Raw genomic sequence first — 17,005 nt, forward strand, 5'->3', positions numbered from 1 at the left:
TTAGGAACAGATGATTTTTTTTTTTGGCCGTGCCTCGGGGCTTGCGGGATCTTAGCTCCCCAACCAGGGATGGAAACCCGGCCCCAGCAGTGAAAGCGCCAAGTCCTAACCACTGGACCACCAGGGAATTCCCAGAAACAGATGATCTTAAAACAAAACCTTTTAGAGAAATTCCTTTATTTGGATGTTTTTGGTATTCAGATTCCTGGATAGTTAATCTTCTGTTGTATTTTTCTATTTCTTCTTCTGCCTTTTCAGTGAGATTTGGGGTGTGAAAAGATGTTCAGTCAGCTGTTTCAAAATGGAAAAAAGTTATTTATTTTATTTTTTTTATTTTTAAAAATATTTATTTTTATTATTTATTTATTTATTATTTATGTTTATTTTAGTTGCGGCAGGTGGGCTCTTCATTGCGAAACAGGTTTCTCTCTAGTTGTGGTGCATGGGCTCCAGAGCATGTGGGCTCACTAGTTGTGGTGCACGGGCTTAGTTGCCCCTCAGCATGCAGGATCTTAGTTCCCCGACCAGGGATTGAACCTGCATCCCCTGCATTGGAAGGAAGATTCTTAACCACTGACCACCATGGAAGTTCCAAAAGTTTGTTTTTTAACTTTATTTTACTGAAGTTTTAAAAAATTAAAAAATAATACCTTTGTGCTACTAAAAAATTCAGACAATAAAAAATATAGGCTATAAGAAGAGAAAGTACTTTTTTTAAAAAATTAATTTTGTAAGTGAAATAGGGAGCATTTTCTTTTTTCAAATTTTATTTATTTATTTATTTTATTTATGGCTGTGTTGGGTCTTCGTTTCTGTGCGAGGGCTTTCTCTAGTTGTGGCAAGCGGGGGCCACTCTTCATCGCGTTGCGCGGTTCTCTCACTACCGCGGCCTCTCTTGTTGCGGAGCACAGGCTCCAGACGCGCAGGCTCAGCAATTGTGGCTCACGGGCCTAGTTGCTCCGAGGCATGTGGGATCTTCCCAGACCAGGGCTCGAACCCGTGTCCCCTGCATTGGCAGGCAGATTCTCAACCACTGCGCCACCAGGGAAGCCCGAGAAAGTACTTTCTATTCCAACTCCTGAAAAGAATGACTCTTAACAGTAACTGCATATCTTTTTTCAGGCTTTTTTTATGCCTCTTAAATTATATTTAATGCATATACATATTAATGATTTTTAAAATCATACTATACAAAGTTGTGTAATTTGCACTTTTCATTTAATATATTATGTATATGTTTCCAGGTCAGCATACGTAGATCCACTTTATCCCTTTGAATAGGTCAATACTATTTCATTAAATTGATGAACTTTAATTTAGCCAATAAGACTTCCGGTAAAAACCATTTATATTTTTTCCAATTTTTTTTTTAAATTAATTATTTATTTATTTTTATTTATGGCTGTGTTGGGTCTTCGTTTCTGTGCGAGGGCTTTCTCTAGTTGCGGCAAGTGGGGGCCACTCTTCATCGCGGTGCGCGGGCCTCTCACTATCGCGGCCTCTCTTGTTGCAGAGTACAGGCTCCAGACGCGCAGGCTCAGCAATTGTGGCTCACGGGCCCAGTTGCTCCGCGGCATGTGGGATCTTCCCAGACCAGGGCTCGAACCCGTGTCCCCTGCATTGGCGGGCAGATTCTCAACCACTGCGCCACCAGGGAAGCCCCCAATTTTTAATTATTAGAAATAATACTGCTTTAAATGCTATTGTACACATATCTTTGTTTACCTGTGAGAGAATTTCTATAGAATAAACTCCTAAAACTGGAATTTATAAGTTAAAGAGTATATAATTAAACGTGTATTAAAAGTCTGATGAATATTGCCAAATTGCCAGCCTTCTAAAAGCTATGGTAATATTCACTTCTATTAGCAGTGGATGTGAGTGCTTTTTCCCATATCCTTTCTAACATTAGTTGTAACTATATCTTAAATTTTTGCCAATTTTGTCAGTAAAAAATACCTCATTAAACATTTTAATATCCTTAATTTTTAGTGACTTGGGCATATTTTCATATTTTTACTTATCATCTTGCTTTATCCTTCTGCTCTGGAATTTGTGGTTCCATCTCTTCTGCCAATTTTTGTATTTTTTTCTTATTGGCTTGTGCAAACTCTTTGTATATTGTGGATATTAACTAATGCTTTGTCAGATGATGGACACATTTTCAGTTTATCATTTAACTTAGTTGATTGTATTTTTGGCCTCTTATAAGTTATGTTTTTACAACTTGTGAAGATGGATCTTTCTAGGCTAGGCCCAACAGGAAACTGAAATACTATACAGGAAAAAGGTTAACAGATTTTAACTACATTAAAACTAATAACATATTAAGGAATCTGGATGTTATCATGATGGCAATGGAAAGTCCTTAAAGACTTAACTAGATTTACATGATTAGATTAGCATTGAGATTCTTAGTTTCCTGTCTTTCTCCTGGGACTACCTAGCTCCCAGTTAATTCTTCACATTGGCCAGAATTTTTCCTACTATTTGCTCTTGTGCTGTTGGTCTCCTCCCACTGCCTGCACCTAAGCTGTCTGGTATTTTGGCTGCTGGTGATGCTGTTTGGAGTAGCATGTACTCTGCACAGGGGCAGGACATGGTAAGACATGTTAAACATCTTCCTAGGTGCTATTCACCTAGGAATTTAAACACTTTTCCACCCTTGAGAGATGGAGATCATTATTCCCATTTCTCCATGAAAAAACTGTAATTAAGAGGCTGGAGGCTTCCCTGGTGGCACAGTGGTTAGGAATCCGCCGGTCAATGCATGGGACATGGGTTCGAACTCCAGTCCGGAGGATCCCACATGCCGTGGAGTAGCTGGGCCTGTGTGCCACAACTACTGAGGCCTACGCACCTGGAGCCCGTGCTCCGCAACAACAGGGAAAGCCACCGCAATGATAACCCCTGCACCGCAATGAAGAGGGCCCCGCTCGCTGCAACTGGAGAAGACCCACGCACAGTAACAAAGACCAAATGCAGCCATAAATAAATAAATAAATAAATAAATAAATAAATAAATAAACTTATTAAAAAAAAAAAAAAAAGGCTGGGATTTTCCCATGCCCAGACACCTAGAATATAACAGAGCAGGGATGTAAATTCTGTTTCTCTTCTTTCATGCTGCCTTCAAGTACACTTTCATGGCTGACAGATGTCTGGGGTACATGCCCTTTTATTGTGTATTAATTCAACAAGTATTTGAGCAATTAGTATTTGTGCCTTTTCTTTTTTAAATAATCTTTCCAACAACCCTTCAATATAGGTGCTGTTGTTCCATTTACAGACAAGAAACTGAGGCAGGAGAAGTGACTGTGACCTGCCAAAAGCCACAAAGCTAGTAGATTTTGAAGCGAGGATTCAATCTAGGCCTGGCTTGTTTTTCTGGGTTTTTTGGCCACACGCGCGCAGCTTGTGAGATCTTAATTCCCCAACCAGTGACTGAACCCGCGCCCTCGGCAGTGAAACCGCGGAGTCCTAACCACTGGACCGCCAGGGAATTCCCCTGGCTTCAGTTTTAAATTTCTCACTAGGCTAGGCTGCCTCTTCCTAACAGAAGGCGTTTTAAATATCTAGTTTGAGGAACTAAACCTGTCCCACGCTCAGGGAACACTTCACCAATGAGGTTACCTTTGAGTAGGCCATTTATTGATTACTAGTTGCTGAGCACAACTTCTTATCCTTACAACAAACCCTACGAGGGAGGTGCTATGAACAGTCCTAGTTTTACAGATACTGAAGCTGAGCAGCAGAGGGGATAAAGAGCCTACTGGACCGAGGGCCACCGGCATCATACCGCTCTACCTCCCACTATCAGGCTCTATCCCGACCCCTCGCAACCTCATTTCTGGGCCCTGAAGGTTGCAAGGCTCCGGAGGGTGGACGGCTGGCTCCTCGTAGGATCTCAGCGCCAGGCGTAGCGGGCCACCGGGATAGGGGTGTAGACACCGGCAGGGAAAGTCTGACCCCGGAAGTAGTCGCGGCGCTGGCAGGGCCGCGTCTTCAGTTGCCAGGGCGCCGCCCCGGAAGTAGAGCCCGTCCGCGCCGGGTAGCGGTTTGCGTCCTCCTCTGAGCACCGACTGGGGTTGGAGGCGGGGCCGGACCGCGGCGCGGGGCCGACGTGCTCCGCGCTCCTGGGCGTTCCTCCGCACTGTGCGCCCACAGGTGAGGCCCCGCCGCCGAGGCCGCCGCCTCTGGGCACCGAGGGTGTGGCCGTGCTGGTGGGCGAGTGCGCATGCGCGAACAATTGTGGGCCCTGGTCTACGGGGCCGCGAAGGTGCGGTTTAGATGCTGCTCGCTGGACTCGCGTTCCCCGGGAAGCCTGCGCTGACCACTGTGCCCCTCTTCCTCCTCCGAGTTCCTATGACTTAACTTGTGCCGCTCGATCCTTGTAATTGCATTCTTCTTATTATTGGTTATCCCAGAATTTCATTGCTCCTACGCTTTTTCATTCATTTGCAATCTGTATTGTTCCTATTGGCATCTTGCAGGGCGCGGTGTACCTGTGGCTAGAGCTCTGGACAGGAGACAGGAGATAAGTGTTCCCCGCCCTGCTCACCTCTGTCTGGGGCACTGTTTTCCCATCATTAGAGGGGGTGGGGTGGTGGTAGTCATACACCCCTAGAGTAGCTGGGGCATTACAGGGGATTCATTCTAGACCTCAAAGTATCTGGTCGTTGTAAGCCGTTTGGAGGTTTGTTTGCAAAGCGGTTCTTTGTTCAGGAAATATTTAATGAGCACATTTGGGTGCTGGGTTGTGGCAGTACAAAAAGATTGACCCTGCCCTGCACTCAGGGAGTTACAGGCACTGGTAAACAGGTACGTGGAGCATGGGGGTGAGGAGACGGACAGGGCAACACAACTGCGACCGAATGCTGCACGGCACTGATGTGAAGTCGTCATTTATATTGTTACTTTATTTAAAGATGGCTCTTTTTGCCTTTTCAAAAAAGACTTAACTAGCTGGAAAAGAATGCAAGTGTCCAAGGATCCTGGCCTAGCTGGGACTTTACTGAAACTGATAGTGATCAAAGTGTCTGGGGTAGGGGGATGAGGGCGGAGACTGCTCCCATCTTCCGACGGCTGGACCCAGAAGAGTGAAGTGACTCCCATGAGTGTGAGTTCTTCCCCCCCACCCCCGCCGCCCCCCGCTGTTTCTCCTCAGAGGTGGTTCTGACTTTTGTCTGGGAGTAGTCATAACTCCAGGAGGTAAAAGGCCTCTAGGCAGAATTCTGTCCTCCTGGGGTTGTAGGCACAGAGATTTCCCAAGATGTTCCCTTGCTCAGCGGAAACCAGCTAAATTCCCGGCCTCCTATTTCTCACCAGGGTAAAGCTGTGGAAGTGTTTATGGGTGACTGTTTCCAGGGTCTCCCCCTTGGGACTTACAGCCCCTGTAGGGCTGGGCTGCACCTACTTCACTGCTTGGCACAAACAGTGCTTGTTTGATTGTGTGTGTGGAGGGAACTCACGTCTTTATATTTGTTAATTCATCACATATTGGTTGAGAGCCTGCTGTTGCTAGACACTGTTCTGGGTGCTGGGGATTCAGGAGGAGATAAAGCGGAACAGCACTGCTGCTCACAACGTGACATATCTGTGTCAGACAGATAGTCACCAAGGAACCAAATACATGAACTAGACCAGGTCTTTTCTTTTTTTAAAAAATTAATTAATTAATTTATTTTTGGCTGCGTTGGGTCTTTGTTGCTGTGCGCAGGCTTTCTCTAGTTGCGGTGAGCAGGGGCTACTCTTCGTTGAGGTGCGCGGGCTTCTCATCGCGGTGGCTTCTCTTGTTGCGGAGCACGGGCTCTAGGTGTGCGGGCTTCAGTAGGTGTGGCACGCGGGCTCAGTAGTTGTGGCTCGCGGGCTGTAGAGCGCAGGCTCAGTAGTTGTGGTGTGTGGGCTTAGTTGCTCCACGGCATGTGGGATCTTCCTGGACCAGGGCTCGAACCCGTGTCCCCTGCATTGGCAGGCGGATTCCTAACCACTGCGCCACCAGGGAAGTCCCTTTTTAAAAAAATTAAATTAAATTAATTAATTTATTATTTATTTATTTTTGGCTGCGCCAGGTCTTCGTTGCCTGCAGCACACGGGATCTTTGTTGCAGCATACGGACTTCTTAGTTGCAGCAGGCATGCGGGATCTAGGTCCCTGACCAGGGATCGAACCCGGGCCCCCTGCATTGGGAGCATGGAGTCTTACCCACTGGACCACCAGGGAAGTCTCATAGACCAGGTCTTTTCAGACTTGCGCTTGCATAAGAATCGCCTGAGAGCTTGTTAAGACACAGATTCCCGGGGCCCGCTCCCAAAGATTCTGAATGTGTACACTCTTGTGTGCGCATGGCGGGCGCTGGAAGATTTGTATTTCTAACGAGCTTCAGGTTGTGATGCGGATGCTGCTGGTCCGCGGACCATGCTTTGAGTTGGCACCGACTAAACAACTGTGTACAACGTGAGCGCCACGGAGAAGTAAAGCGACAGCTCTGTAAAGGGGGAGGATTGAGGTTGGGAAGGCCACTCTGAGGAGCTGACCTTTGAGAAAGGGCCAGATGTGGGGGAAGAGCAAAGCCTTAAGACCGGATGCCGCTTGGTGGGTGTGAGGGGCCGAAAGAGGCTGGGGCCTGGAGAGGGAAGACAGGTGGGAAGGGTACTGGGAGACAGGGCCCGAGAGGCATGGGGGTCCCGGGTCACGCTGGGCCAGCCTTGCAGGCCATGGGTGGACTGCTAGGTTTATTCTCAGTGCAGTGGGAAGCCACTGCGGGCTTATGAGAGTGACAAGATTTGCTTTGTGTCTGAAAAGATTGGTCTGTATTGCAATGGGGTGAGAATGGGACCAAGGAAGCCAGTTGTGGCCTGGATTGTGGGGATGCTGGGGAGAGACACAGACGGATCCGGAATTTTCTGGGGGTGGAGCGGGCATGATTTGCTGCTGGACTGGACTGATGGTTACTTCCTCCCCAGGACTGAGGTTGGATTTTGTTAGGTTGTTAAAGCACTTTGCCGCCGGGGCTGCCGCTGGTTGAACGCGTCTCTTGCCTTCCCTGGATCAGGACTGTCCAGGAGCACGTGGTTCCGGGTGGCTTTCCATCTCCCGTCACCCGCCTGGCACGGAGTGGCCTTCGGTGCCCAGTGGATGGATGAGATGGCCACCACTATTGGTGGCCCGGACTCCCAGGGATGTCCCGGCGGAAACCTGTTCTCAAGCTTGTGAAGATCCTGCCCACTTGCCCCAGGAGTGGGACCCACGGTGTTCTGGAAATAACCAGCAACCGTCTGGTTTCAGGATGGCTTTCCGAGGCTGCCATACCTCAGGTAGTGACAGCGCACTGTGACTCCAGGCTGTGAGCAGCGTGAGGGCCAGCACATCACTCTCTGCTTTTCCTGATTAGGTTTTTATGATGCTCAGTTTTGAAAGTAGCCGACCCTGTGGCTTAAAATTCTGAGGCGTCAGTTCATATGAACCAGTAGAGAGGCAACGTGTCAAGTTCATCACATAATACCGCTAATTCCACTTTTTTTTTTCTCTTCTATTTTAGGAGGAAGTCACAGGAAAACAATCTGACCTCAGGTATTTATCTATTTACCTGATAAATAGATAAGGCTTAGTATTTCCTAGGGTTGGGAAGGCGTCAGCCCTGGCTTCTGTAACGTGGGGATTGGCCAGCTGGTTCCTTAGTCTGTTCTACAGATGATACCTGAGCCCCCTCATTGTGCCTGGCCCTGGCTGGGTGCTGGGGGACCCACCCCCTGCCCTGTGGGGTCAATGACGCCTGACAAGGGGGATGCAAGTAATGACGGTTGACACCCCGTGTGGGAGGGAGACTGTGCGGGTTGCCAAGGCAGCAGTCTCTGCTCTGCCTCTTGCTTTCCAAGCCCCACATTGCCGTCTGTAAGTAGGGAGAGTACCTGCCTGCCGGCCTCAGGTGAGCCGTAACCATGTACCCAGTAGAGAAGGATCTACACACACCGCCCAGCCCGGGGCCTGATGCGTCCTGGTGTTCGGGAAGTGGTAGCTGTTGTTTCAGCAATGATAGAAGTACGTACTCACTTACTGTGTGAGGGTGGGGCCCGGCACGCCCGCCGGGAGGAGGAGCTGGAAAGGAGGCACGTGCGGAGCCGAATCAGGGGCAGCTTCAGGGTGACGTTCTTTCTGCCTGATGCCCTCGTTTCAAACCCAGTTGACTGTTCGGAGAACCTGCTGTGTGCCAGGTCCACGCCCACCTGACCTTGCGGTAATCCCAGCAGCACCGCCCAGGAGCTTTCACTTTCTTTCTTTCTTTTTTTTTTTTTTTAACATTTTTATTGGAGTATAATTGCTTTACAGTGGTGTGGTAGTTTCTGCTTTGTAACAGAGTGAATCAGTTCTTTCCCATTTATTTCACTGGGGAGGCTGAGGCCCGGAGAGGACATGCCAGGATCCATGGCTGCTCTGTGGCTCAGACGCGTCTCTAAGCGAACTGGGTCTCTAAGCCTCGGGTGTGGAGGGAACTGCCGTCCCTCCTTTGGCTCTTCCCAAGGCTGCCTTTTCATCTGCTCTCAGTGGTGGTTTCCACATTGATTTGGGGCATTTCTGAAAAGAGGTTCTTTTAAGGGAGAGGGGGCCTTACTTCATTTTTTCCTTTTTGAACCGTAAATGACTCTCTTGTCTTCTTGCTCAGCACTTTACTATGCTCTGTTCCCCAAATATATATATGTAAACCTCCTTATGGGTGTAAATTTCTTATTCTTCATTTTTCCCTAGTGTTTAGGATGGTCGTCTCTTGTATTAGTTTCCTAGGTCTGCGGTATCAAAGTGCCCCAAACTGGGTGGCGCAGTGAGGCCAGAAGCCTGAAATCAAGGTGTTGGCAGAGCCGTGCTCTCTCTGAAGATTCTAGGGGAGGGTTCCTTGCGGCTTCTAGTTTCTGGGAGCCCCAGGCATTTCTTGGCTCGTTGCAGCATTACCTCCGATCTCTGCCTCCGTCTGCACATGGCTGCCTTCCCTCTGTCTGTCCGTCCTTGTGTCTTCACAAGGCGTTCCCTGCCTGTGTGTCTGTGTCCAACTTTCCATCTCATAAGAGTACCTGTCATTGGATTAAGGCTGACCCGAATGACCTCATCTTAACTGCAAAGACCCTACTTTGACCAAATAAGGTCATGTTTACAGGTACCCAGGTTAGGACTTCAATGTATCTTTTCAGGGGCACAGTTCAACCCATAACATTTCCAGGGAAGCGATGAGTCAGGTTCCAAGGACCCAGCCTTGAGGACTTGTCCATTCAGTCACTCACACAACAAGGAGTCATTGTTTGCGTCTCATGTGCTGGAGGGCTGGAGATAGTGGGGTCGGGCAAATGAACTGTGGGGTTCGCTGCAAATGCTCCCCTTTAAATCTAGAATCAGTGGGCTGAGAGGGAAACGGTGACTACGAGAGTCCCTCGCCTCACACGTTTATGGAAGGAACGTACATAAAGAACTGAAATGCAAGGTGGGAAGTTCTGAGTGCCGGCAAGGATGGCAGGAAGGGTCTGCAGGGGGTCCGGAGGAGGGAAACACTAATTCCAGTGAAGGCGATGAGAATGGCCCCCTGGGGGAAGTGGCCTTTGAACTGTGCCCCGCGTGGTTGGTGGAGCTGGATAAAGAGCTGGAGAGAGGCGTTCGGATGGAGGGACAGCGCGGGCACAGGTTCGCGGGTGAGCGCGTGAGCACGGAGCAGCAGAGGGGGGTGCGTTCAGCCAGAGCAAGGGCTGCGTGAAGTGAAGGGGTGGCCTGGCAGCTTGGGAAGGTCAGCGGGAGCCAATAAGTAATTAATTCAGAAGTACTTATCACGACAAGAGAGGAACCCAAGGCATCCTCCGTTGGGCACTTAAACAGAAGACGCCATCCACCGAATATTCTGGTTAGTTATCATTTGGCTATATTCATAAACTGTTAGGACACCTCTTGATCTTGTGCTGTGTACATTTCGTCTGTATATTAATGTTTTTTCTAATTTTTAATTTTTTGGCTGTGCTGCATGGCATGTGGGATCTTAGTTCCCCAACCAGGGGTCAAACCCGTGCTCCCTGCATTGGAAGCATGGACTGTTAACCACTGGACTGCCAGGGAAGTCCCTAATTTTTTTTTTCTTTTTAATTTATTTTTGGCTGCATTGGGTCTTAGTTGTAGCGTGCGGGCTCTTCTTTGTGGCGCCTGGGCTCTGTAGTTTGTGGCACACGGGCTCTCTAGTTGAGGCACGCGGGCTCAGTAGTCACAGCGCACGGGCTTAGTAGTTGCAGCGCGCGGGCTTAGTTGCCCCGCGGCATGTGGGATCTTAGTTCCCCGACCAGGGATCGAACCTGCATCCCCTGCCTTGGAAGGTGGATTCTTAACCACTGGACCACCAGGGAAGTTCCCCTAATTTTTAAAAAATTTTATTGAAGTATAGTTGATTTACAATGTTGTGTTAAATTCTGCTGTGCAGCAAAGTGTTTCAGTTATACATGCATATATTCATTTTCATATTTATTTACAGTATGGTTGATCACAGGATATTGAATATATTTAGTTCCCTGTGCTATACAGAAGGACCTTGTTGTTTATCCATTCTATATATAGTAGTTTGCATCTGCTAATCCCAAACTCCCAATCCTTCCCTACACCACCCCCTCTCCCTTGGCAACCACAAGTCTGTTCTCTATGTCTGTGAGTCTGTTTCTGTTTCATAGATATGTTCATTTGTGTCATATTTTAGATTCCATCTAAAATCTGATATCTATCTTTCTCTTTCTGACTTACTTCGCTTAGTATAATAATCTCTAGGTCCATCCATGTTGCTGCAAATGGCATTATTTCATTCTTTTTTATGGCTGAGTAATACTCCATTGTATATACATACCACATCTTCCTTATCCATTTATCTGTTGATAGATATTTAAGTTGTTTCCATGTCTTGGCTATTGTAAATAGTGCTGCTATGAACATTGGTGTGCATGTATCTTCTCAAATTATATTAGTTTTCTCCAGATATATGCCCAGGAGTGGGATTGCAGGATCATATGGCAACTCTGTTTTTAGTTTTTTGGGGAACCACCATACTGTTTTCCATAGTGGCTGCACCAATTTACATTCCCACCAACAGTGTAGGAGGGTTCCCTTTTCTCCACACCCTCTCCAGCATTTGTTATCTGTAGACTTTTTGATGAAGGCCATTCTGACTGGTGCGAGGTGGTACCTCATTGTAGTTTTGATTTGCATTTCTCTAGTAATTAGCAATGATGAGCATCTTTTCTTGTGCCTGTTGGCCATCTGTATGTCTTCTTTGGGGAAATGTCTGTTTAGGTCTTCTGCCCATTTTTTGATTGGGTTGTTTTTTTTTTTTTGTTATTGACTTGTATGAGCTCTTTGTATATTTTGGAAATTAAGCATTTGTCAGTTGCATCATTTGCAAACGTTTTCTCCCAGTCCATAGGTTGTCTTTTCATTTTGTTTATGGTTTCCTCTGCTGTGCAAAAGCTTATGTTTGATTAGGTCCCATTTGTTTATTCTTGCTTTTATTTCTATTGCCTTGGGAGACTGACCTAAGAAAACTGGTACAATTTATGTCAGAGAATGTTTTGCCTATGTTCTCTTCTATGAGTTTTTTGGTGTCATGTCTTATATTTAAGTCTTTAAGCCATTTTTTTTTAAATTAATTATTTTTATTTTTGGCTGTGTTGAGTCTTCGTTTCTGTGCGAGGGCTTTAGTTGCGGCAAGCGGGGGCCACTCTTCATCGCGGTGCGCGGGCCTCTCACTATCGTGGTCTCTCTTGTTGCGGAGCACAGGCTCCAGACGCGCAGGCTCAGTAATTGTGGCTCACGGGCCCAGTCGCTCCGCGGCATGTGGGATCTTCCCAGACCAGGGCTCGAACCCGTGTCCCCTGCATTAGCAGGCAGATTCTCAACCACTGCGCCACCAGAGAAGCCCTTTAAGCCATTTTGAGTTTATTTTTGTGTATGGTGTGAGGGTGTGTTCTAACTTCAGTGATTTACATGAGGCTGTCCAGCTTTCTCAACACCACTTGCTGAAGTAACTGTCTTCTGCATTGTATATCCTTGCCTCCTTTGTCAAAGATTAATTGACCATAGGTATGTGGGTTTATTTCTGGGCTCTCTAATCTTTTTTTTTTTTTTTTCTTTAAATACATTTATTTTTTTATTTTTGGCTGCGTTGGGTCTTCGTTGCTGCACGTGGGCTTTTCTCTAATTGCGGCGAACAGGGGCTACTCTTCATTGTGGTGCGCAGGCTTCTCACTGCGGTGGCTTCTCTTGTTGCAGAGCACGAGCTCTAGGCACATGGGCTTCCGTAGTTGTGGCTCGCAGGCTCTAGAGCGCAGGCTCAGTAGTTGTGGCGCACGGGCTTAGTTGCTCCGCGGCATGTGGGCTCTTCCCGGATCAGGGCTCGAACCCGCGTCCCCTGCACTGGTAGGCGGATACTTAACCACTGCGCCACCAGGGAAGTCCCTGGGCTCTCTGTTCTATTCCATTGATCCATATGTCTGTTTTTGTGCCAATCATTTGTGTATTTTATTTTAGGTAAGAATCCGAGTCAAAATTTGGTGAAACTGAAGAGAAATTGGACGTTCCCGTTGGCTCCATAAGTACCTATGGTAGGTCTGGGCTGAGATGTTTTCCTTGGTGACCCCTCGTCCACACAGCAGGTGGAGGGGGCAGGGGGCCGAGAGGAAACCCACCTTTCTCGGAGGCTCCATTTCCTGCTCAGTAAAGTGAAGGTGAGAATGTTTGCCCCATCAGCCTTATTGGGTTTAGGATTGTACCCTTGGAAGCATTTTCAGACTATTTTATGACTGAAGCACAGCACACGTATAAAGTACAACCTTTATCATTATTCTGCGTTGTTGCTCTTACTTCTGCATCATCTCCAGGTGGGAGGTGTGGCGGGAGTGAGGTCGCCCAGTGAGACTGGCATTTGAAGTGCAGGGTGTGGGTTGTGGTGTAGGCGCTACCTGGCTTGGGGGTGATTCTCACCGAAATCCTGTGTCTGCAGTTGGACTCTAGGGGGCAGAGTACGAGCAGGATTGGTCAGGGATGCAGGGCTGTTCAGACTGAAATCAAATACAGGCCAACCTCAGACATAACTGCAGATTCCGGTCCAGACCACCGCAGTGAAGCGAATTATCGCAAGAAGGCAAGTCACATGAGTTTTTTAGTTTCCCGCTGTATTTAAAAGTTGTCTTTACACTGTACTGCAGACTGTATTGGGAGTTAGCAACTTGTCTAAAAGAGGTACATGCCTTAACTAAAAAATACTTTATTGCTAAAAAATGGTAACCATCACCTACACCTTCAGTGAGTTATAGTAGTAACACCAAAGATCACTAGATCACAGATCACCGTAGCACATACATAATAATGAAAAAGTGTGAAGTATTACAAGAATATTGTGACACAGAGACATGAAGTGAACAAATACTGTTGGAAAATAGTGCCGACAGACTTGCTCGATGCAGGGTTGCCACAAAGCTTCAATTTGTAACATGCAGTATGTGCAAATCACCCGTGGTGAAAAAGTAAATTCCCCTCAGCAGTCGGCCTGGACAGTGCAAGCGGGTGTGAGGCGTGCGGGGTTTGCTCCGGTACAGACGTGAGTTACTGGCACACGGGGACGCGGCTTCTGTGGTGCTTCTGCCATCATTTCCGTGTGGTCGCTGCTGACCTGCACGTGGGTCATGACCGATCAGTTAGCAGCCTTATGTGGCTGTCACGTGGCACTTAGAGTTTGCAGAGAGCGGTTCCATTTATTCCTCACTGTGACCCTGTGGGCGTTGTCATCATCCTGATGAAGGCCAAGTTCACAGAGGGAAGGGATGGGCTGTGTGGAAAGAGGTTTAGAGTAGGGTCACCCTAGGTTTGGCTCAAGCCACCATCAGTCCCTTTGGTCTGTTCTTACACAGGCTCTTAACCTTTGAGCCTCAGCTTTCTCATCTGAAAACCGGGGATAATGACAGTAGTATGAGATGTTTCCTGAGCGCTTCCTTACGTGCCAGGCACTGTTCTCAGTGCTTTACATGTGTTCACTCATTTACTTCTCACTCTAACCTATGACATGGGTAGATACTGTTGTTATCCCCATTTTACAGAGGGGGAAACAAGTTCAGAGAGGTTAAGTAACTTGCCCAAAGTCACACAGCTAGTGAGTGGTGGAGCTGGGCCTCAAACCCAAGCTCCGGGACCTATGCTTGACCACAGTCCCGCCTCGATGACACTACCCGCCTCGTGGGCAGCGCGAGGAGGGAGTGGGCTGACGCTGGGTGGAAGCACCCCGAGAGTCCTGGTGGATTCTATCATGAGAGTGTCTTCGCTTTTCCTCTCCCAGGCAACACATACCTGGATCCCCGTCTCTTCGTCCCATGCCTTTTCTGCCCTGTTAAGTTGCCCCAAATGTGAAGCTATTACAAGTCCATGGGGGAGGTGCCTCCTTTCATAAAAAGCCCTCGAGGCTCATCAGGTCCCCTGGCTTTCAAGCCCAGTTTTTCACGGAAGCCCTTCTTCCTGAAAACCCTTCACCTTCTGTGAAGAGGTACACAGAAGTGTAACAAATGCAGCCCTCTCTGGTCGGAGCTGGGGTGGGAGCCTGGAATCCTGGACTGCCCCAGCAGTTTGAAAACCAGAATTCAAAGGAGGAAACAAGTCCAGAAACTTTCTCAAAGTCACATGGTGGTACTGACAGACCTGTGACCACAGTCACTCATTCTCTCTGAAGTGATCATTTGCTGCATGCCAGGCACGGTGCCAGGCCCTGGGCACAAAGCAGTGACAAAGAAAGCCAGCTCCTGCCCTCTAGCAAGGACAGAACTGCAGGGTGCCAAGGGGCCGTGTAGCTGGTCTGGAGAGTCAGAGAGGCTTTGTGGAGGAAATGACATTCACTTATGCTGGCAGACGAGTGGGCAGTAGCTTGGCCAGGCAGAGCAGGGCGGAGTGCTGCAGGCAGAGCATGTGCCAAGGCCCTGAGGTAGAAGAGGAGGTGGGCAGAGAAGTCCAATGTGGCAGGAACAGCGGGTGAGGGAGAAGGTGGCACAAGATGTACCTGGAAAAGCAGGTGAGGGCCAGGGGGCTGCATATTTTAAGTACAGTGAGAGCCACGTTGCTTGTTCACCGGGATTGATGTGGTCAAACACTTAATATCACCCACAGTTAGGGACTTCCCTGGTGGTCCAGTGGCTAAGACTCCGTGCTGCCAATGCAGGGGGCCCGGGTTCGATCCCTGGTCGGGGAACTAGATCCCGCATACATGCCGCAACTAAAAAGATCCCGCGTGCCGCAACTGAGACCCGGCGCAGCCAAAATAAATAAACAAATAGATAAATATTTTAAAAAAATAATAATAAGATCACCCACAGTTAAAGAGAGTGAATTGGTGTAGCGAATCGGGAAGCAGCAGGGAGATAGGCAGGACTTGAGGGGACGGGGGGTGCCCAGACTGGGGCGAGTCCTCCCACCCGCCCGTCTGAAGTCAGCTCCAGGGTCCCCGCTCAGGGCAGCCTTCCCAGCTGCCTCCGCTCTCACAGTGGTGCCTGTCCTTGTGCCTCTCCTCGTGGCTCCAGTCGCAGCTGCCATTCAGCGTGTGTCGCCTTTATTTCCCGCTTAACCAGGATTCTCAGTCTCCGCACAACTGGCCTTCGGGGCTGGATGCTCTGTTGGCGGGGGCCGGGGCGGGGCATCCTCTACGTCGGAGGGTGTTGAGCAGTGTCCCTGGCCTCTGCTCACCAGATGCCACAAGCATCCCTCACCCCAGTCCTGACAAGCAAAGTGCCTCCAGGCGTTGCCAGATGTCCCCCGGGGGGTGACCTGCGCTGGCTGAGAGCCACCGTGGGGGGGGACTGAGCTTGGGGTGGGGGACATCTGCTCACCTTGTGTAGAGGACTCCTTTGGGCGAAGGGACGTGAGTTGTTAAGTTTCATGACTCCGATAAGGTGATCTCTTCCAGGATTATGGCAGGAAAAGTGAAATGGGTCACTGATATCGAGAAGTCGGTGCTGATAAATAACTTTGAAAAGAGAGGATGGGTCCAAGTGACAGAGAACGAGGACTGGAATTTTTACTGGTAAGTATAAACCAGGGTTTGGTTGTCTTGCAGAGCCCGTTTGTCAGCGTGGTTAATCCCGTATCGGCGCACGGACTGTCCTGTGCAGGCGCCTCCACACCATCGTGCCGCCTCCCCCTTACACTTTTCTCGTCCCGGGCCCATTCGTGCGCGCAGGGAGAAGGCCCTGGGTTAGTATACGTGGCGGAGTGTCCCACGCTCCTGGTTATCAGGAAGTCCCGGGATGTCTCAGCACGGCTGAGTGTGGTTACACGGCAGTGGGAACTTGGGTGAGAAACAGAGCCCCACCCGCCTCCAGTTCGTGCTGGTCACAGTGGTGCCCCGTTGCCTGGCACCTCGGGGTGCTCTGGGGAGATCAGCATCCTGTGGGGTGGGGTGGGGAGGAGGATGGGGAAAGGACTGTGGGGAGGGCTCGGTGCTTCCTTTCACCTCCCTCTCGTTAGGCCAGGAGGGTGCTGGCTGGACTGACTGAGAAACCACGGAAAGGCGAGTTAGGCTAGAAAAGCAGGGTGTGGGCACTGAGTCCCGGGTGGTACCCACCCAGCCAGGAGCCTGGAGTCTTCCTAGACTCCTCTCCCCGCCTCTCACTTCCTCAGGGTGAGGTCCTGTGTCCTCCTTGGTCCAGGCCTGGTCTGCTCCCTCCCTCGGGGCGGCCTCCACATCCCTGCTGGGTTACTCAGCCAAACACTTCGCCGACCCTGTGCAGCTCCTGGGTCCAGAGCGCTGCAGTGAACCTTTGAGGGGGCAGGGGGCCAGTGGGGGCACACGTCAGGGTCGGCAGGGGCTTTGTCACCCTGTACATCCCCCCACCCCAGACTCACTCTCCCTGCCGCCACCTTGAGAGATGTCACTCGGCTTCTCTCAGCCACTTCTCCCCCCGACTCCCCTACTCCCCGCCAGTGCAGCAGGCTGCACGTTTTCCCCTGTTGACCCACTGCTGAA

At 49.3% G+C, this 17,005-nt stretch overlaps 1 protein-coding gene and 1 long non-coding RNA gene across 9 annotated transcripts in view; one reads left to right on the top strand and one right to left on the bottom strand.

Annotated features, from left to right (window-relative positions):
* Positions 1-4,004: 4,004 nt before the first annotated feature.
* TTLL1 (TTL family tubulin polyglutamylase complex subunit L1) overlaps positions 4,005-17,005 on the top strand; it is a 37,057-nt gene continuing 24,056 nt past the window's right edge. For 2 of the 8 annotated variants that reach the window (XM_082420641.1, XM_082420648.1), the window contains exons 1-4: positions 4,015-4,167; positions 7,541-7,572; positions 12,535-12,608; positions 15,947-16,063. In XM_082420641.1, coding sequence (XP_082276767.1) covers positions 15,951-16,063 — 113 coding nt within the window. In that variant the 5' untranslated portion in view covers positions 4,015-4,167; positions 7,541-7,572; positions 12,535-12,608; positions 15,947-15,950. Of the gene's footprint in view, positions 4,168-4,309; positions 4,394-7,540; positions 7,573-12,534; positions 12,609-13,006; positions 13,148-15,946; positions 16,064-17,005 lie in introns of those variants that run through there. The other 6 variants (XM_082420642.1, XM_082420646.1, XM_082420643.1 and 3 more) reach the window with 6 other exon arrangements.
* The window catches only part of LOC309641080, a 349,060-nt gene continuing 343,709 nt past the window's right edge, over positions 11,655-17,005 (bottom strand). Inside the window, exon 2 of the long non-coding RNA XR_014252510.1 lies at positions 11,655-11,879. This is a non-coding gene — a long non-coding RNA (uncharacterized lncRNA). The remainder of the gene's footprint in view (positions 11,880-17,005) is intronic.

The sequence above is a fragment of the Balaenoptera physalus genome, assembly GCF_965194825.1.
Source record: "Balaenoptera physalus genome assembly, chromosome: 13".
NCBI lineage: Eukaryota > Metazoa > Chordata > Mammalia > Artiodactyla > Balaenopteridae > Balaenoptera > Balaenoptera physalus.